Raw genomic sequence first — 22166 nt, forward strand, 5'->3', positions numbered from 1 at the left:
TTCTACTGTGTGCCACCTTGGGCAAGTATCTTCTACTATGGCTTTGAGTTGATCAATACCTTGTGAATGAATTTGGTAGTCGATGACTGTGGAAGCCCATTGTGTATGCATGTTGGTGTCTCTTCCACTGTTTAACAAACGGTATTGGTTTGTTTACTTCCCTGAAACTTTAATGGCTTGCCAGAAAGGACCAACAGAGTATCAGTTTTAAAAAATAAATACTGGGGTTGATTTAACTAAACCTGTCAAAGCAGTGCCCCAGCATGGTCCCTGTTCAATGAATGGAACAAGTAAAAGACGTTCCATCATTCTTTAGTTTAATTCATATTTTTGTTTACAATCTGATTGAATACCTCTTGTTTGAAAATATTTTATTTCCTTATTGCTCACAAGGGGCTAAACATAGAGGGGACAAACAAGGACAGACAAAGGGATTAAGTTCATTACATTGACCCCAGTGTGTAACTGGTACTTATTTAATTGACCCTGTAACGATGAAAGGCGAAGTCGACCTCGGTGGAATTTGAACTCAGAATGTAACGGCAGACGAAATACTGTTAAGCATTTCACCTGGCATACAAGCGATTCTGCCAGCTCGTTAAAACTTGATTGGTTAAAAAGTAAAGCTTAGGTTTGCAGAAACATAGCAAACTTTTCATGTTGAATCTCTATTTTTTACGTATCTTCACTGCCTTACACTGTTTCTTTCTTATTTCAGATTATCAGATGGCATTGGCATAAATTTTCTTCGGATACATCAACAATATTTATCATCTTTTAAAGATACATCAACTCTGTTTATATGATTCTATGGATGAATTACTGTGAAATATTTCCCTCTGAACTGCAACTTTTCAGCATTCAGAATATGTACCAGATAATTTGGTGTTCCAATTAAACACAAACAAATTTGGCATGAAGATATAACTAGCTCTCTGCAAGAATTTCCGTATGTGGATAAAGAGTTTTACTTGTTTCCTATTATTACAAGACTGGGTTCATCTTGAAATAATTATGTCAGAAATCACTGTATCCTGAAAACTTACCTTCTAAGTGACTGTTTGCACCACCTTCAGATATTGAGGAAGATGTTGAAGAATTATTTATGAAACAAATATAAAAACTAACATGTTAAAAATTATCTATACTGCGGTGAAAGAAGAAAATTATAGAAAATGAATTATGTGAGCACCAAGCTAAATATAAAACAGTCTAAAAGGATTGATTTTCCTGATGAGATACTTAAAGAAATAGGAAAAACATCATATTACTGTGATATCTGTAAAAAGTCATTCTCAAAGAAGAGTAACTTAACTAGACACAAACGTATTCATACAGGAGAAAAACCATATCACTGTGAAATCTGTGATAAATCATTCTCTCAAAGTAATGTCTTAAAAATTCACCAGCGTATTCATACAGGAGAAAGGCCGTATCAGTGTGATATCTGTGGTAAATCATTCTCTAGAGATAGTAATTTAGCTACTCACAAGCGTATTCATACAGGAGAGAGATTGTATCACTGCGGAAAATCATTCCCTTTAACATATCCCTTTACTTTTCACAGACGTACTTATACAGGAGAGAAGCCATATCTCTGTGATATCTGTGGTAAATCATTTTCTCAAAGTGGTGCTTTAACGGCTCACAAACATATCCACACAGGAGAGAGACCATATCAGTGTGATATCTGTGGTAAATCATTCTCCAGAGATAACCATTTAAATACTCACAAACGCGTTCATACAGGAGAGAAACCATTTCACTGTGAGATCTGTGGTAGATCATTCTCACAAGCAAACCACTTAACTACTCACATTCGTATTCATACAGGAGAAAAACCATATCAGTGTGATATCTGTGATAAATCATTCTCTGTTGCTTGTAGCTTAACTAAGCATAGGCGCATTCATACAGGTGAGAGGCCATATCAGTGTGATATCTGTGGTAAATCATTCTCTATAAATAGTCACTTAACCACTCACAAACGCATTCATACAGGAGAGAAGCCATATCACTGTGATATTTGTGGTAAATCATTCTCTGGAAGTAGTGTATCAACAGCTCATAAACACCTTCATACAGGAGAGAAGCCACATCGTTGTGATATTTGTGGTAAATCATTCTCTGTGACAAGTAATTTAACTAAACACAAACGTATTCATACAGGAGAGAAACCATTTCTCTGTGATATCTGTGGTAAATCATTCTCTGAAAACGGTAGCTTAACTCGACATGAGCGCATTCATATAAGAGAGAAGCCCTATTTGTGGTAAATCATTCTCGAAAACGTAACCAAATTAACACCAGCATAGCCAAACCAAACAGGAGAAAAGCCATATCAGTGTCAATTCCTGTGCTAAATTTTTCTCACAAAATATGACTGTCATGTAAAAAAGACACTGTATCAGTTTGATGTACATCCTGTACTAAATCCAGAAGACAATTCGATTGGCAAAGATTCAATTACGAACCAGCTTTAATCATGAGTTCTCAAATACTCTTTTGTCATTGCTATAATGCCCTCAACTCCTCCAAATATACAAGATCCATACCCAAGTACACTTATTTCTCATCCTATTGCTTTCTTTACTTGGGTGAACACTAAGCTCACTCCTTACTCCGCAGATTAGAATTCCCTAGCCTGTAGAATGCCCTCTCTGCCCACGTTTATCCCTACAGAGGTCCTTGCTGAACATCAACCTCATCAGCCTAGGAGAACCTGCAATTATCATGGCCCCCTCCTCCTCTTCCATTCTCTGACTGATAATAACACGAAGATAACTTATTGCAATATTTTTGATAAAAGTGCTCTTTCAGATTTTATTAACATAATGCTGTTAATCAGAACTGAAATAAATTTAAACATAACAATCCTCACTGGGTAAAATACATTCTTTTTGTGCTATAGATGTGCAGAAAAAGGAAGGAGGCAGTCTCCTGATGGACTATTTCATGGTTTGTCGATTGCTCCTCAGAGAAGACATACCAAGCTTCCTTCCCCAATCAATGTATTCTCATAAATATAATGTTGACACTATTGGACAGGTATTTCATAAACAAATGAATCTGTTTCCTTCACACTCTGAATGTGTTAATGAAAAATATTGATGTTAATGAAAAATAAATTGATGTTAATGAAAAATAAAACAGCTAAAACATGATTGAAGAGAAATTTTTATCTGTTCAAAGTTAATTAATATAGATCATAAGTTCTCAAAGTGGGCGCTGGTGGGGGATGGTAGAGAAAAAAGAAGCATTGGGAGGAAGGCAATGGATTGGGGGACACTGAATTTATAATATTATAGTATTGTATACAAATTATATATTAAATATCAAATGATTCATATCATCATTTAGCGTCCGCTTTCCATGCTAGCATGGGTTGGACGGTTCAACTGGGGTCTGTGAAGCCAGAAGGCTGCATCAGGCCCAGTCTGATCTGGCAGTGTTTCTATGGCTGGATGCCCTTCCTAACGCCAACCACTCCGTGAGTGTAGTGGGTGCTAAAATATTTATTTATACATAAAAATAGGGGTGTGGGTGCTGAGGGTATTATGTGGCCATGATGGGAGTGCTGGCCCAAAAAGTTTAAGAACATCTGATGTAAGTTAATGTCACTGGTGTTAAGCCATGATACTACTACTGCTAAAATTTGAAGAAGTGCAGCAGTTATATTTTGTATGTGTGTATACACACATATACATATTTGAATTAAATGTGTGGATGATAAAAAAAAAGTTTAGTATTTTATTTTTTGTCACTTGATAGCTTTTGTCATTTTCATTACATGTGCAGCATCCTAGCTAGTTCTAGAAGGAGGTACATATTACATTATTTACATTTGTCCTCATCTTGTTTGTTGTTAACAGAACATTTCGGCTGATATACCTTCCAGCCTTCTTCAGGTGTCTTGGGGAAATTTCGAACCTGGGTTCTCATTCCTAAGATATTTTTCGATGTTATTATTATTATTATTGTTCAGGTCACTGCTTGGAATTGAACTTGAAAATCTTGGGGTTAGTAGCCTGTGCTCTTAACCACTACGCCATATATTCATGGGCATATGGCGAATCGTTGTGTTAACATATCAGCCGAAATGTTATGTTAACAACAAACAAGATGAGGACAAATATCCGGCGAATGTAAATAATGTTAAAAAATAATGTACATAATTCCTCATTTCTTAAATATAGAACTGAGGTACATACTCTCTTCATTACCATTTAATGTCTATTTTCCATGCTGACATGGGTTGGATAGTTTGACAGGAGCTGGTGACCCAGAGGACTTAGCCAAGCTCTAAGGTTTACTTTGGCATAGTTTCTATGACTGGTTGCCCTTCCTTATGCCAACCACCTTACAGAGTGTACTGGGTGCTTTTTATGTGGCACGAACGCCAGTGAAGTGGAAATAGGTCAATTAGACTTATATAACTCATGGACAAAGAGATATATTGACTGCCTTTATGAAAGTCTGTTGCAAAATTTAAACTGAAAGGGTGAATGGCTGAGTGGATTAGAAGGTCTTAACCCTTTAATGGATTATCCCGAGTTTACTCGTGCATCGCAAATGTATCTTTTTAGAACCAGACGAGTATACTTGGTCAAAATTAACTTTTAATTTTAGCACTCAAACGAGTTTATTTGTTTTGTGTCGTTTCATTTTTGAGCAATCACGAATTTACTCGCATTGGCAGCACATATTCTGGTGCCATTTCAAAGAGTTTATGCTTCTGAGTTTTGAACTTTTACTTCAGTGCATACTCAGATTCAGGAGGAGGTTGATGTCATTTTAGAACCGTCTCGTTTTGATTCACTATTATTTATACAAATAAGAGAATTATTTATGCACGAAACCAGGAAGACCATCATCGATCCCACATCCGACAAGATTTGCCCAAGTTGGTTACTTTCCCATGGAAATACCACCAATTGATTAGAAAAAGAACCCTACAAGATAGTGTGTAAAATGCGCAGAGAAGAGAGACGCTAAAGGAAAGAAGATTTGAAGAGAAAGCAGATACATGTGTGATGTCTGCAAGATAACTGTGTAACTCTTTGTTTTAAAAATTATCTTTCTAAATAAACTATCTCATTTAAAAAAAAATTTCCTTTGATTTGAAAGCAATACATCTTATAAAAAAATCGAAGATAAGTTATATGTATTTTTTTCAATGTCCGAGTTAGCTCGTTTAAATCCAAATGAGTAAATCTCTCTCTATATAAATCGCAAAATGTCTGTGTGCGCATATCCTTTATACAAATCCACAATTTTTCAGAGGGCTCGCACTTTCTATGGTCATTCAAAACCATCCAAGGGTGGTTGTGCACATCTTTACATTTCCCCAGTCACCCAGCAAAGCCATTAAAAAAAATCAATAGAAGTGGTATTTGGAGTGATGGCAACTTTATGCCTCCATTCATCTTCCCACACAGCCTCAGACTCAGCATGAAGGCCTAGAACAAGTGTCTGGTGGGGTGGCTGCTGGAAGACCCTATGTCTAACAACAAGACTGCACCATGCCACATAAGCAGGAGAACCCAGTCTTGGTTGTCAGACTATTTCTGCGACCACATCACCCCTAACAGCTGGCCACGTAACTCCCCAGATTGCAACACCCTTGATTACTATGTGTGGAGCACAGTTGAGTGAGAGGCCAACAAAACTTGTAACACCAAAGATGAACTGAAGGCAAGGATTATGGCAGCATTTACCAACTTAAATACAGAGACTATCCAGAAGTATTGCAGGAGACTCCAAAGTCATCTTGAAATCATAGTTAAAGCCAATGGTGATTTCATTAAATAAATTTACTCTTTAGTATTTCAAGATATTTTAATGCAATTTTGGTAAATATATCTCTTAAGATTAGATTGCAGAGTTATTTTCATTTTTGCATATTTTAGACAACAATTTATTCACTGCACCCTGTATGTATATGCATATATATATACACACAGACATTATGTATAAAAATATTTTTCAATGTGCTTTACCTTTTTTTTTTAAGACAGTAGGGTTTGATTTGATATTTGGTTACTAATGAGCCACCTACGAAAGCATGTTTCATTGTTTAGTACAGGAACTCGCAGTACATAGAAGAGATAGGTGTATTATTTATGGTGATTAATCAAATATTTCAGATAAAAAGGCACAAACAATTAATACAAATAAAAATTATTTAATGCTAAAATATAAACAAGAATTCTCAGTCTTTCAAAACACATCATCCAATAATGATACTAATTACATTAATGGTTAAGATTGGTAAAAATTTTCATATTCTGGATCTGTAGCTTTATATATTACTTTGTCGTTTAGGTTAACAATCCAGCCGGGTTGTAAATTGAAGAAAACTTGACGAGGATCTTTGCTTTGTAACATTAAATTTTTGGTATCTTCATCAACTTCTGGTATTGTGTAACCATATTTCTGAGCAAGTTCTATGCGTGCTTCTTGTACAAGATCAGGATCAGCAAGATAGCCACGGTTTTTTGGATTGGTATAGTATTCCACGCAATCTTGTGTTGGTAAATGACATCGTGGAATGGGTTTCCCTGACTGGAAAAATTTCTTGATATCAGCCAAGGCTAACAGTGACATAGGATCATAATAACGAGTTGTAATTCTGCCACCATTTCTCTCAATTGCAGCGATAGTCAGCTCACTAGCCCACTGGACTTCTATGTTGATACAGCTCTTGAAACCATCAGCTCCCTGTCAATGAGATAAGAAAAGGGGGGAAAAATAAAGATATTTGCATATTCATCATCGTAATTTTAATTTCCACTTTTCCATGCTTGCATGGGTCAGACGGAGTTTATTGAAGTAGGTTTCGTAAAGCCAGATGCCCTTTCTGTTACCAAGCAAGGTAATATTTCCCTGTGGCCAGACATGATTTTACAGAATATTGGAATGATATTAATCTACAACAATCATCTGATATCAAGACAAGAAGACAAACATACACATGCAACAGGCTTCTTACAGTTTCCATTCTACTAAATCCACTCAGAAGACACCACCCAAGGTGCTATGTAATGAGACTGAACCTGGAACCATGTGGTTGGGAAGCAAGCTACTTACCACACAACCACATCTGCATCTAATATTGTGAAAAATTTAAGCAATGAATGTAGATTAATAGCGAGTTGAGAGTGAGCTTAGCCTAATCTCTGTAGGATGTGCAACGTTAATTACAAGAAATTCTAGAGTTGACAATGTTATGGCTTTTAAAATATTGACCTCTGTAAACAAGCCTAAGCAATATGTGGTCTTGAGACTCCTCAAGGAGGATAGTAACTTCCATAAGGGCTTCTTTATGTCAAACTGTTCAACCCATGTCATAAACACACATGCATGTGCGCACGCACGCACACACAAAATAAGCTTCTGCACATTTTCCTTCTATCGTATTCCCTACAGTAGGAGACACTGGCCCACGGTGCTGTGCAGTAGCAAACTTGTTAGCCCCTAGGCTATGGCCGCATCTCATATAGTTACGAAAACCAACTACACGTTACATGTTAGGTGAAACTGATCAAAGATGATATTGGAAGACGACTATAAAAGCATCATCATTTAACGTCTGTTGTCCATGCTAGCATGGGTTGGATGGTTTGACCAGGGCTGGTAAGCTGAGGGGCTGCACCAGACTCCAGGGCATGGTTTTCCACAGCTGGATGCCTTTTCTAACGCCAACCACTCTGAGAGTGAAATGGGTGCCAATTTATGTGACACTGGTATCTGCCATGACTGTGATTTTGCTTGGCTTGATGGGTCTTCTCAAGCACGACATAATGCCAAATGTCTCAGTCATTGCCTCCGTGAGGCCCAACACTCGAAAGAAACTCAGTCACTTTGCCTTCATGGGCCCAATGCTCGAAAGGAACTCACCACTTTGCCTCCATGGGACTCAATGCTTGAAAGGAACTCAATTATTTTTTTCCATGAGGCCCAATGCTTGAAAGGAACTCAGCTACTTTGCCTCCATGAGGCTCACACTCAAAAGGAACTCAGTCGTTTTGTTCCATGAGGCTCAATTCTCAAAAGGGACTCAGCCACTTTGCCTCCATGAGGCCCAATGCTCAAAAGGGACTCAGCCACTTTGCTTCCATGAGGCTCAACACTCAAAAGGGACTCAACCACTTTGCCTCTATGGGGCTCAATGCTCGAAAGGAACTCAATCCCTTTGCTTCTGTGAGGCCCAATACTTGAAACGAATATCAGATCAGAGAATGTAAGATTCATCATCATCATCATCATCGTTTAGCGTCCGTTTTCCATGCTAGCATGGGTTGGACGGTTCTACTGGGGTCTGTGAAGCCAGAAGGCTTCATCAGGCCCAGTCAAATCTGGCAGTGTTTTTACGGCTGGATGCCCTTCCTAACGCCAACCACTCCGTGAGTGTAGTGGGTGCTTTTTACGTGCCACCCGCACAGGTGCCAGACAGAGCTGGCAAACGGCCACGAACGGATGGTGCTTTTTATGTGCCACCAGCACGAGGGCCAGGCGAGGCTGGCAACGGACACGAAACGGGGTGGTGCTGGCAACGGTCGTGAAACGGAAGGTTCTCTTACATGCCACCGGCACTGGTAACACATCTGCAATTTCCATTGAACGATTTCCATTGCAGCAGTGAAATGATTATAGTCGCATAATGCTCCATTTTAGACTCATTCGTACCATGGTTGTAGAGAAAAACAGGTACTGTTATGTTTATAATGACGAAGGTGGTGAGCTGGCAGAATCTTTAGTATGCCAGACATTTGTTCTGGTTTTACATTCTGAGTTCAAATGCTACCTTTCATCCCTTCAGGGTGAGTACTGGGGTTGATGCCATTGACTGTTGCCCGCCCCCAACAATTGTGGGTCTTGTGCCAAAAATTTGAAAGAACTATTATTATAGTGATAAATTCTTTGATTATTTTTATGCATTTGATTGAAACCAAAGAAGGGAATGGTTTGGATTCTGACAATATAAATCCCAGTCCTGCTACAGAAATGGCACATTAATTTACTTGATCAAATGAATGAACCAAGATAGATGATCTCCCAGATTATCTAATGTTAAAGAAAAATGAAAAAAAAAAATCATTCAAAAGCTTAAATCTGTAAAACCATTTCATACAACAAATGACTGGGATACTTTTCACATATTCCTTTAATCTAATTGATGTAATAGCCAAATAGCCAAATATGTTCTTCCATAAATACCTGCTTTAAATTGTAAGTTCTGATACTAAATACAGTTTTTAAAAAATATTAAGGGTAGGAAGCTAACCAGATTTTTGTTAGAATGTTAAAAATATGGTTAGAGAGCGAAAAACATTAGAATCAATATCCTAAAAACATGATTACAATGTTAAAATGTTTTGCTTAGAAGACTAAAAATATTATGTTTAAAATGTTAAACATATTACAACTAGAATATTAAAAATGTTACAGTTAAAATACTAAAAATATAGTTTGAATGCTAAAATATTAAATTGATGAGTTAATTCTCAGCATTTTATCAGAAAATCTGTGGTCATGATCAGGGCTGGGGAGCCAAAGCAAAAAACTTTGACTCTGACTCCTACTATTGGCACCTCTGACTCCAACTCCTCTTTATATAATTAAACGATTCTGGTCTACATATCCTATAAAGCATATGCATACACTCGTACTTTGAGTAAGCCTATATGTTATAACTGGTTTATATTAAAGAATAAGGATATTTAAGTCGGAGTTGGTATAGTTTTACTGATTCCGACTCTAGCTACCCCTTAATTGTTTTCAACTCCACAGGCCTGGTCGTGATACTACTCAAGTTGAGCTGACTGAATCTAAACAACAACAATTCCTACAACTTGTAAACAAAAACCAAGGAGGAAGTCATACAAACAAGGTCATCCATGAAAAGCATGTCTAGTTATGGGAAAATACTACCTTATTTGGAAACAGGTGAGAGTTGGTGACAGGAAGGGCATTTGGCCATGGGAAAATCTGCCTCATCAAATTCCATCTGACCCATGCAAGCATGGGAAAAGTGGCCATTAAATGGTGACAATGATGAAACTTCAATATGTTTCCTCTATTTTACTTGCAAGAAATGGCAACCAAATAACTTACTCAGAAACCACATGCACAGTTGACTTTAAACAAAGAGAAGGACACATTGGATAGAGTAGTTCTAGATACGCTGTTTGAAAAATAAAACAGGATGGTCATAACTAGAATGCCTTTGCTTAGTCAGGGTAGGATAATATTTTTGTGGTATTTAGTTATGGTCTTTTTATATGGAGTTCAAATCCTGATGAGGTCAACTTTGCGATTCATTTCTTTGAGGAATAAATAAACTAAAGTAAGAGTTAAATATTCATCAATAACCTCCACGCGGACATTACTGTTTCAAATCCTAGGGCTCATAGAGCCGGTTACCCAATCTGACTGAAATCACAACATTTGACCTGAACAGGGCGCCAGCCTGTTACAGAGTTACTAATTTTGCAGCTGAGTGGACTGGAGCAATGTAAAATCAAGCATCTTGCTGAAGAAAACAATGCAGTACCCAGTCTGGGTGACCATGCATGCAACACGTCTTCACTGAAGTATAGTATCGGGAGTTGATTTAATATTTCTGTACAGTGTCCCAGATGTAAATGGAAACATAAAAGATAAAGAACAACTTGTTAACTACATCATTATCATCATTTAACGTCCATTTTCCTTGCTGGCATGGGTTGGATGGTTTGACATGGAGCTGGCTAGACTCCAATTATCTGTTGCGGCATGGTTTTTACAGCTGGATGCCCTTCCTAATGCCAACCACTTTACAGAGTGTGCTGGGTGCTTTTTATATGTCACCAGCACAAGTGCATTTTATGTGGCACCGGCAATCGTAAAGGACAGGCCTGTATGTATGGATGACAGCGATTTTACTTAGCATGGCATGTCTTCTCAAGTACAGCAAATATGTTAAAACAATAACAACTAAAAGTACTTACATCTTCTGTCAGCCAGATTCCATGGTCTTGCACAGGGTTGAAATTGAAGAGCCTTGTATTTGTGATACTAACAATATCAATGGGTGAATTTTTATCAATCCGACCAAGATCTACCATTCTTTGTAATGACAACATGTTTAAAGGACTGTAGCTTTTTCGCAAACTGCACGAAAAAGAAAAAAAAAGCAAAAGTACATTAATCAAAAGTATTTATAAAACAGCATCAAGACAATGAGATTATGTTTAGTTAATTAATATAAAGGTGCATATGTGGCCACGAGGTTAAGAAGTTTGCTTGGTAACCTTGTGGTTGAGAGTTTGTTTCCATTGTGTAGTACTGGGGGGTTGGTGTCTTCTACTACTATAGCTAGGGTGACTCTAAAGGGAAGGTTTAAGCTAAAAGACACTTGCACACTGTGAAGCAAGCTTCTTAACTACACTTCTAAGCATCTGCTCACAAAAGTACCTGACCTCATAAACACCCATGAAGCTTTTGAAAATATTCAACCCTTTAGCATTCAGATCCTTCTGTCAAATATAATAATTATTCATTTACATTTTCAAAAATAAATTCAGCATTATCTTGTTGCTTCAAGATTTCAAATGATGTGATTGTTTATTTTTAGAATGACATTGTAGGGTAGGTGAGAGAAGACAGACCAGGTCGGTTTGAGTATCTTTTATCTTTTACTTGTTTCAGTCATTAAACTGCAGCCATGCTGGGGCACCGCTTTGAATTTTTAGTCGAATAAACCGACCCCAGTACTTATTCTATCAGTCCCTTTTGCCAAATCGCTGAGTTACAGGGACGTAAACACACCAACACCAGTTGTCAAGCAGTGATTTGGGGGACACAACACAAGCACAGTCACAAAGACACACACACACACACACATATATGTAGATATTTCAGGTCATTAAGAATTTGAATTGAAAGTTTGTTTTACTTTATCTCAACAAAAAACAAAACAGTTAATCAAATTAATCAAAGTATGCACCTAAATTATCAACACAATTTTGCCATTTTATCAGCTTATTTATGCCAGCAGCAAAGAATTCTGGAGAGCAAATGGTGATGAAATCACAAAAGAGTGTTTTTGTATCTTCTTCAGATTTGAAGATTTTTCGTTGGATGAAATGATGAGTGAACTACGCCTATATAGTAGAAGACTCTTGCTGAAGGTGCCATGCAGTGGGACCGAACCAGGAACCATGTACTTGGGAAGCAAACTTCTTACCACACAGCCACTCCTGTGTCTATGTATGAAACAAAAAAAATATTTGGACTGGAAATGGCTGGTTTAAAAGCTAAAGGGTTACAGTAAATTTCTTTTAGATTTCTACACTCTCGGAGTGGTTGGTGTTAGGAAGGGCATCCAGCTGTAGAAACTCTGCCAGATCAGATTGGAGTCTGGTGCAGCCATCTGGTTTGCCAGCCCTCAGTCAAATCGTCCAACCAATGTTAGCATGGAAAGTGGACGTTAAACGATGATGATTTAGAGGTAATTTTTAGTGATAATTTTTTTTGTTAGATAACTTGATTTAATGTTGTAAAGGAGTTTACAACAAAATTTGGTAGTATAGTTGTGAAACATGACATAGTACTATAATTATAAAATATGACTTACTGCCAGCCTTTATAAAATGGTTCTTTTGGAATCATTAAATAAAATGGAGTATTTCCTCCTTCAAAACCAAGTCTAGGAAGATTTCCATGTTTTCTTTGACCGGTGTCACTTCGTCCTGAATTTCCACCACGGCAGTTTCCTCGTTTCACAAGCTCCTGTTAAAACAAATATAAAGGCAAATATTTAAAAAAAAAAAAAAAAAAAAACCCCACAAAAAGGCCATCGAAAGAAATACAGGTTGAATACCTAACATTTTTGGGGAATTAATTACCTTAAAATAATAGGTATATATGTAAAAACATAGTTTATATTCATATAGAAGAAAAAAGAAAAGAAAACGGAGATTGGGAAGTTAATAATAACCAATTATTAACTTCCCATCATTTATATGATGATGATGATGATGATGATGATATACTTCGTGCAAGAAGAGGCGTGACAGTCACTTCGGAGTTTCTGTCTGCTTGCCTTCACTGGACAGTCTAACAAATGGAAGCAAATCCAAAACTTCAACACCACAGTCATCTCCCTTCTTGAAAGTTTTCTAAATATAAAGTTTTCTACAAAAAGTTTTAATCTTTCAGTTAAATTTTAAATTGTTTTTATTATAACAGAACATAAAAACAAACATTAAATATGTGTGAGAAAATTACATTTTTTACTTCAAACACACCCCTTGTGCTAAATAAGCTGAAAGTAGAACAGTAAATAATTTCTAGAAATTGATAATTTAAGCATGGTTGTATATTGTCAATCTAACTGTATAGCCCTAGGAAGCATCGAACGACTCCTGATGGCTTTGACACATTTTCCCCTGTGTCCTATAAGGATGCTTCCTAGGGCTATACAGCGGTGGTGTACCCCCCTACTGTCACGTTCGTGTTAGATTGACAGTATACAACCATTCTATCGCCCCACCACCGTACATGTCTCTATGAGAGATTTAGAAATTCAGTATTTCTTATTTTGATAATTTAAGCATTATAGGGTTAAACAGGTAACTACTGAAGGTGGCGATCCAGTATAGTCTTCGCTGTTATATCATAAACAAACTAAAGAACTACTGAACAGTTTTAAAATGGAGAGCTTAATATTTCATATGAAGCATTTAATAACAGACCATCGTAAGTGCCACAACTTAAAAACCGAGAAAAACGCAAAGTTTTGTGACTTTCAGAATATCTCAGCAAGGAATGAAGTTAGAAAGCTGGTTTTGGTCTTAAAATGACTGTGAAGACCTCCTCTAATCATTCCACTTATGTAAAATTATTTATTTATGTATACATCTGAAAGATAAAACAATGACTGCATCTTACTCATTTTGTAGAATATACTAGTACCACAAAAGCCATAATATCTAGGAAAGGTATTGCTTGTGCTTTAATATACCAAGGTAAGTATCTTTAAGAGGTAAGTAAGACAAGATAGTAAGATAATAGTCCATTATCGTTAAGATGGTAACAAAGAATGTTAGAAAATGAGCCATAACACCTCGAAGAACGATACAGGGATCACACCAAAGTTATTGATTGGGCGTGTGTGCTTATGATGGTGTGTGTTACTAAACTCTCTGGTCTGAGTTTGGGCGAGCAAGCATCGTGTCAATAGCGTCGAGGTACAATTTTTTCAGCCAGATTTTCGACCTCACCGGTTCTCTCCCAACTTTTTCAGATTCTAGATGTCGAGACAAAGAAAATGATATACAAACCTTGAATATGGCTGGGGCGGCGCTTATGACACTCTGTTACTAAACGCCTAATATGATGTAAGCAAATCATTTAGACAGCAAGCTGGTAGAATCGTTAGCATGTCAAACAAAATGCCTAGATACATTTCATCCAGCTTTATAAGTTTACTTCTGAGGCCACTTTTGCCGTTCATCCCTTTAGGGTCGACAAAATAAGGTATCAGTCAAGTACTGGGGAGGGTGTCTGAGTTGTGATAACTGACCTGTCCCTTCCCTTCAAAATAGTTGGCCTTGAACCCTGCAATGATCAGCATCCTGTTCTGGAGGAATGTTGTGATCTTGGTCAATTATAAACTGAGTAACCAGCCTTATGAGACTCAAGGGTTAAAAAAAAAGGACATTATTATCGAACTACAGTATAGAGTATAACTGGACACTCTTAAATGATAATTACTGAAGGCCAAAAACTATAAAGTAGTCCTTATGTGTAATATCAGCTATTAAAACATGAAAAAATACACAATTTTAAACAATAGGCATAGGAGTGGCTGTGTGGTAAGTAGCTTGCCTATGAACCACATGATCTCGGGTTCAGTCCCACTGTGTGGCACCTTGGGCAAGTGTCTTCTAATATAGCCTCAGGCCGACCAAAGCCTTGTGAGTGGATTTGGTAGACGAAAACTGAGAAGCCTGTCGTGTATGTATGTATATATATATATATATATATATATATATATCTGTATGTATGTATGTGTGTATATGTTTGTCCCCCCAACATCGCTTGACAACCGATGCTGGTGTATTTACGTCCCTGTAACTTAGCGGTTCGGCAAAAGAGACTGATCGAATAAGTACTAGGATTACAAAGAATAAGTCCTGGGGTCGATTTGCTCAACTAAAAAAGGCGGTGCTCCAGCATGGCCGCAGTCAAATGACTGAAGTAAAAGAGTAATATAGCATTATCATGAGAGGGTATGATTGTGAGGGAGTTTTGGTTGCAATTTCTAATAGGTCAAGTAATCACATAGATGACCTTTGTTGGCGTGTGAGAAGTTCGCTTCTTAATGTGTGATTTGCAAGAGAATTAGCTTCTATTTTTAGCAATTCCACCAGGAGTTGAGGTCCTAAGTAATATTTTATCCTATCTTAAATCCGTTTTTTTAGCGTTTCCGATGTAATTTCTCCTCAGTTTAAACAGTAGGTTTATAATAAAAGAAGCATTCCAGCCATGACTATTATGTCTTTTTAGGGGTGCCAAGAGTTACATTATATACCGTATCCCTTCACTTTTTCAAGACGATAGGGTATAATTTGAGATTTAGTTGTTAATATTAGCAGGACAAGCGACCAAGCTGACGAATGCAGAAACCGGAGTTTATTTACTGCGAATTCCAAATTAACTCCCCTCGAATATGAGGAAGAACTTAAGCAAATGATTATTTACTAAATGTATTTAGAATGAAAAGCAAAGTCGACCTCCACCACGTTTGAACTCAGAACGTAAAAATCCGGAAGAAATGCTGCTAAGCATTTTGTCCGGCGTGGCAACAATTCATCCAGCTTGCAGGTCTTATTGCTCTTACTAAATAAATTACGAAATTATCAAAAAGAAAAACATTACTATACACATGTTGGATGACCAAATCCAAACTATTAGAAAATTGAATGAGTTTATATTGTGTATTCATTTATACTTCAACAAGTGCCCTATATTCCTTCATTCTTTTGACATTACGGTTGTAATTTATTCCTTTTGATACAAATCTATCTGAAATTGCCCCATGGCTTTATAATACAAATTTGTTGGCATTCTTTCGATATAACTCGACAAAATCAAAACATTTCACTCCGGGTATTTCCGTGAAAGCAAATGACTGTTCGATTCTGTTTTCTACTTGGAAATTTGCGGATTTTATATACACACATGAAACGGGTAAGAACAAATATATTCAAGGCTTTTTTTTCTTATGCCAGCAATGCGATATTGGTGGCATAATTTCGTTATATCTATACTCCACAACCCACAGAAATACCCGAAGTAAAATGTTTTCATTTTGTCGAGTTATACCGAAAGAATGCCAACTTGTTTTTAAATTGTCTGAATTAAGAGATTCCATCGACATTTTGACCCAAACATCAGCTTTATAACCAAAGTTCTTTATCCTAAGTTTTTCATTATTTTCAAAATTAATTTAAACAAAGGCAATGTTTTCAACAGAAATATGGTAACAAAAGGGTTAGAGAATTGCTGAAATTAATAATTATCCATAAAGGTTAAAGAAAATGCTGTCCAGAAATAAGCCGTGGAGGACGTAAACACAAGACTACTTGTCATTTGAATTAGATAGAAGCAATCCAGATTCTTTAAATGTGTCTATGAAAGAAATAACGACATAAAAATACCTTTCGTTTTGGTGCTTTTTGTGGTAGCGGTGATAAATTAGAAAGACTAACTCGAGGTAAATTGCGAAGCATTCGCAGCGCACGAGTTGTGTTACCGGCCGCCATCTTTAAATGGAAACCACATTGATAGAGTTATTTCCCTTGAATCATTCCAAGGTCACCAGAGTACAAGAGAGGAGATTCCAAGTTTCTGAAAATATATTTAATTGGCCAAATCAGTTGTTGACATTTTTCATCGTAAAATAATATTAGGCATTATAAACCACAATTTGAAATATAAACGTTTGTAACAGACAGGGGTGTATTACATAAATGTTGATAAGGTCGAAAATATATATATTCTACATAAAAATAATGAGTGAAATAGAAGTAGTGCGTGTGTTTATTATTGACATAATGACCGTCCCAAGGTACAACAAAATATGTTTCAACATTCGAATTCGCATAAAAAAAATCTTGCAAATCAAATACAAAAACAAAACACGATAAAAAAAGACTTCATTGCAAAAACGAAAACATTTTTTAGACTGATTTGTAGCATAACTTTTCCGTTACTGGAAAATTGTTTATAAAAAATTTTGGATCTGGGTTCGCACCCCCTTAAGCAAATTTCCTTCCAGCACTTATGGCACTCGAACTACAACAGACACACAACTATATAGACACACATTAAAGTATTCGATGGTGGGGATTCACTTGTAAGATCAACTGGATTACCTGCTCCTTAATTAACGTGTAAGCAGTTATTCATAACGTAATTTTCGGGCAGTCAGCGTGACAGTGTATGTGATAAGACCCAACCTTTTGAATTTCAGGTACAATCTACCCGATAGGCCTCTATGCAGTTTTCCGTCAACACACTTTCACTCACTGGGTACGAGGAAAGTTTAGAAAATGATATTTGCCTTATGTACCGCGCCGTGAGATCGAACCCCAGACCACATAGTTAGGAAGCGAACTTCTTAAACGTTTGACTGTACTGCATCTACAGTTACATTGGTTTCAAATTTGACACAAGGCCAGCAATTTCGGGGGAAGGAGTAGGTCAATTATATTGACCTCCAGCATGCAACTAGTACTTAATTCATAGACCGCGAAAGGATAAAAAGGGAAGTCAACATCAGTAAGATTTGAACTCAGAACATAAAGACGGACGAAATGCCACTAAGCACTTTCGCCCGGCGTGTTAACGATTCTGCCAGCCTGCCGCCTTAGCATCGTCAGCTACATTAAGTAGAACTAAGCATTGTAAAAGTTTGTTCATTAAAAAAAAGAATCAGAAATTTAACGAAAATATTGTGAGATAATAAAAAAAGAATAAAACAGGAGTTTTATGTGTGTGTGTGTGTGTGTGTGTGCTCATATATTCAGAAGGACTTTGGGTAAGAGACAATTTAAATAAGAGCCAAATTATCTCAACAAACGAATTTCGAGGGAATAAGAAAAGAAACAGCAGAGTTATTCCCCTTTATTCACTACAACAGCATCAGAAGTTTATGAATTATATTAGCTCTTTAGGTATATAGCTTCGCTGTGGTGATACTATTTGTTTTTATTTGTGTGTGCATGAATATGACTATATTGTCCAACACATTTTTTTAATAAAAAGTAAATACGACTGAAGTTTTCTGAAGGTCGAACGAATGTATACGAAATGACAATCTTTATTCGAGAGATTAAATTTCTTCATAGGATAAAACTTGAAGAGGAGTTTTATTTGATAGATTGTTCTTTGGATATTTGTGATAAATATAGAGTTATTTCCATCGGATGTTTTTACATTTTACATATATTTACATAAAAAACAACAACTTTATATTGTGATAAGGAATTAAGATGATTTACAATTTCTTTTTGATTTAAAAGCTAAAGCCTTCAAAGTTATCACTAGACTTCATTAATATTCAGCCCTGATCATTTGTTGGTTCTCTATAATCCTCTGCAAAGAATATCTGTCGTCTAGCTTAATGCCAGCCCCTTGTACATGAGGGCATAAAGTAGAGTTTTCTCTATTGTAAACATTCGGAATAGATCTCCGGATTGATGGTATCACTTTCCTTCCTTCTTCTATTCTGGAGGACTTGTTAAGTGTAAACGGGGCTGCTATTTCTCCTCTCATTAAGCTACAACAAATTTAAAAACTAGCAATGTACTACCGAATTACTCCCGTGCGGGACATCAGTTTCTGGGGGTAACCAATCAAAACGATATTATTTTTCGGGAAATGTAAATCTATTAGGAAATTAGATGCACTGACGATGATGACCAAGGAAAGCAGTGACCGCTGCACCTTCAGCTTTCGATTTTTTAATAATGAAATATACTCCCTTTTATGAAAACTGAACATGTTTATATTCTGATAAAATAATTTCAAATAAAAATCTACTTAAATTCTTTATCCTCAACAGCGAGACTTACACATAAAAATTTTTTTACTTCTACGCATACATATCAGACGGTCGGTATGTGTGTGTATGTTTGTGAATGTATGTATGCGCGCGTATGTATGCGCGCGTATGTATGTATGTATGTATGTATGTATGTATGTATGTATGTATGTATGTATGTATGTATGTATGTATGTATGTATGTATGTTTGTATGTATGTATGTATGTATGTATGTTTGTATGTATGTATGTATGTATGTATGTTTGTATGTATGTATGTATGTATGTATGTATGCCATTGTTCAATTTTATTTCAAGATTTCTTGACAATAGAGAAAGAGCTGGTTTCTGGCCTAGATCCAAAGCTTCTTCATTGGAATTTCAGCATCAATAACAGGGTGTGTGTGTGTGTATGTATGTATGTATGTATGTATGTATGTATGTATGTATGTATGTATGTATGTATGTATGTATGTATGTATGTACGTATGTATAAGTGCAGATTTGTATGTTTTGTTTTATGTATGTATTCTCATGCATATACTTGCATGTCTAGACACGCTCATATATATTTAAATGATAAAATTCTGGAAAGTTTTCCAGATTTTTACGGTTCTAGTGATGGCTTGGATCTGTAGTCTTCGAATCAGCTTTTTCCTTTCTAGTTTTGAGAAGCCTAATTTCTCAAGATTGATATTTCGGCAGTGTGTTACATATCCCAGTGCCCCAATAATTAAAGGAATAAACCTGAACTTGTAATCTGGATAGAATAACTGCAGATTTCTCAATAGATCAGCGTAGGTGTTCTCTTTTTCACTGATCTTCAGCTTTATATTAACATCCGCTGGGCAGTTAATCTCCATAACTGTACACAGTTTGTGTATGTATGTGTGTGTGTACGTGTGTGTATATGTATGTATGTGGTGTATGTGTGTGTACGTATGAATGTGTGTACGTATGTACGTATGTATGTGTGTACGTGTGTGTATATGTATGTATGTATGTATGTATGTATGTATGTATGTATGTATGTATGTATGTATGTATGTGTGTATGCATGTATGCATGTATGTATGTATGTGTGTACGTGTGTGTGTATGTATATATGTGTGTACGTGTGTATGTATGTATGGATGGATGCCTGCATACATGCACGCATGTATGTATGTATGTAATGTGTGTATGTGTGTGTGTGTACAAAAATCGAAGCAGCTATTTACAAAAACACCGAAACAAAATACATCTCTACCAAAAAATAAAAAATAAAAATAAACCTTATTCAAAAAGGTTATCGCGCCGTTATGTATTTGTTTAATAAATCATAAATATATTAAAAGCTGATTTTTTGGTTCTGCACAACGTTCAACTCTTCTGTAACCATATTTTTTCCGATATACACTGACTTTGTTTCGACTAATTTTGAAAATAACGAAGAATTTTGAAAAACAACTGTCATTACTATTAAGCTGGTGTTTAGAACGTAAATAAGTACAAGATCAGAAATTTGCTCTCAGTATTTCACTAGTATTCTTATTTCTTTATTGCCCACAAGGGGCTAAACTTAGAGGGGACAAACGAGGACAGACAAACGAATTAAGTCGATTACATCGGCCCCAGTGCGTAACTGGTACTTATTTAATCGACCCTGAAAGGATGAAAGGCAAAGTCGACCTCGACGGAATTTGAACTCAGAACGTAACGGCAGACGAAATACTGCTAAGCATTTTGCCCGGCGTGCTAACGATTCTGCCAGCTCGCCGCCTTTCCCTAGTATTCTGTTTCATCGACGTCTGAGGGGATGAAAGGAAAAGTTTAACCCCGGCGGGATTTGTATCCAAACTGTATATTGAATATGGAATATTGAAGGGAGGTTTTATCTTAGATTACTTTAAAACAGGTCGGAGGGTTGCGTCAGAGAATCATGGGCGGTCTCTGACGGATTGTTATCAAAAGAGAGTTAAGCGATCACCTTTATGGCTGGAAGCAATTCCTTCTGTTGACATAATGAAAGATAGATAAATAAATAAATAAGCTTATCCATTATGCTGATCGTTGGTATGGACTTACGGCCGATATAGAATATTAAAATATCATTTTAAAAATTCATGTTAGAGTTATGTCCCCTAATTCAATCGATGTCGTTACTTGGTGATCTCCCCCCTATCTTTATCGACGGCCTGGGTTACCTGATATGGCTACAAAGTAACAGATTACTTTTCATACTTTTTACTTCTGTATGCTGCTATGTTTTGAATCTGGGTTACTTGTTATTAAAGAAAAAACAAAACAAAAACAAAACAAAAAACAACAAAAACAAAAAGCAAACAAACAAAAACAAAAACAAAAAATTCAAGGTCAGAATCCAGTTGTATAAAATATTCCTTTCTATTCTAGGCACAAGGCCCGAAATTTTTTCGCTTAGAACTTAAAGGCAGACGAAATACCTATTTCTTTACTACCCACAAGGGGCTAAACACAGAGAGGACAAACAAGGACAGACAAACGGATTAAGTCGATTATATCGGCCCCAGTGCATAACTGGTACTTAATCTATCGACCCCGAAAGGATGAAAGGCAAAGTCGACCTCGGCGGAATTTGAACTCAGAACGTAATGGCAGACGACGAAATATCGCTAAGCATTTCGCCCGGCGTGCTAACGCTTCTGCCAATTCTGCCGCATTTGCGCTGTAACGATTCTTTTCTACTTTAGGCACAGGGCCCTAAACTTTTGGGGAAGGGGCCCATCGATTAGATTGACCCCAGTACGCAACTGGTACTTAATCTATCGACCCCAAAAGGATGAAAGGCAAAGTGGACCTCGGCGGAAATTGAACTCAGTACGTAAAGACAGATGAAATACCTATTTCTTTACTACCCACAAGGGGCTAAACACAGAGAGGACAAACAAGGACAGACAAACGGATTAAGTCGATTATATCGACCCCAGTGCGTAACTGGTACTTAATTTATCGACCCCAAAAGGATGAAAGGCAAAGTCGAACTCGGCGGAATTTGAACTCAGAACGTAACGGCAGACGAAATACGGCTACGCATTTCGCCCGGCGTGC

At 36.7% G+C, this 22166-nt stretch overlaps 2 protein-coding genes across 2 annotated transcripts; one reads left to right on the forward strand and one right to left on the reverse strand.

Moving 5' to 3' along the window:
- Nucleotides 1–1367: 1367 nt before the first annotated feature.
- LOC115214423 (endothelial zinc finger protein induced by tumor necrosis factor alpha-like) lies at nt 1368–3321 on the forward strand (the record flags this gene model as incomplete). Its single annotated transcript, XM_029783618.2, has 1 exon — nt 1368–3321. A coding segment is annotated over one exon (909 nt), but the record flags the coding sequence as incomplete, so codon positions are not given.
- Nucleotides 3322–6164: 2843 nt separating this feature from the next.
- On the reverse strand, nt 6165–16867 carry LOC115214272 (39S ribosomal protein L15, mitochondrial). The gene is made up of 4 exons (XM_029783418.2): nt 16710–16867; nt 12620–12774; nt 10992–11154; nt 6165–6720 (listed from the first exon to the last, which is right to left on the reverse strand). The coding sequence occupies exons 1-4, from the start codon at nt 16812–16814 to the stop codon at nt 6262–6264; spliced, it is 882 nt and encodes a 293-aa protein (XP_029639278.1). The 5' UTR covers nt 16815–16867; the 3' UTR covers nt 6165–6261.
- Between the last annotated feature and the right edge of the window lie 5299 nt (nt 16868–22166).

Source organism: Octopus sinensis, linkage group LG7, assembly GCF_006345805.1.
Source record: "Octopus sinensis linkage group LG7, ASM634580v1, whole genome shotgun sequence".
Taxonomy (NCBI): domain Eukaryota; kingdom Metazoa; phylum Mollusca; class Cephalopoda; order Octopoda; family Octopodidae; genus Octopus; species Octopus sinensis.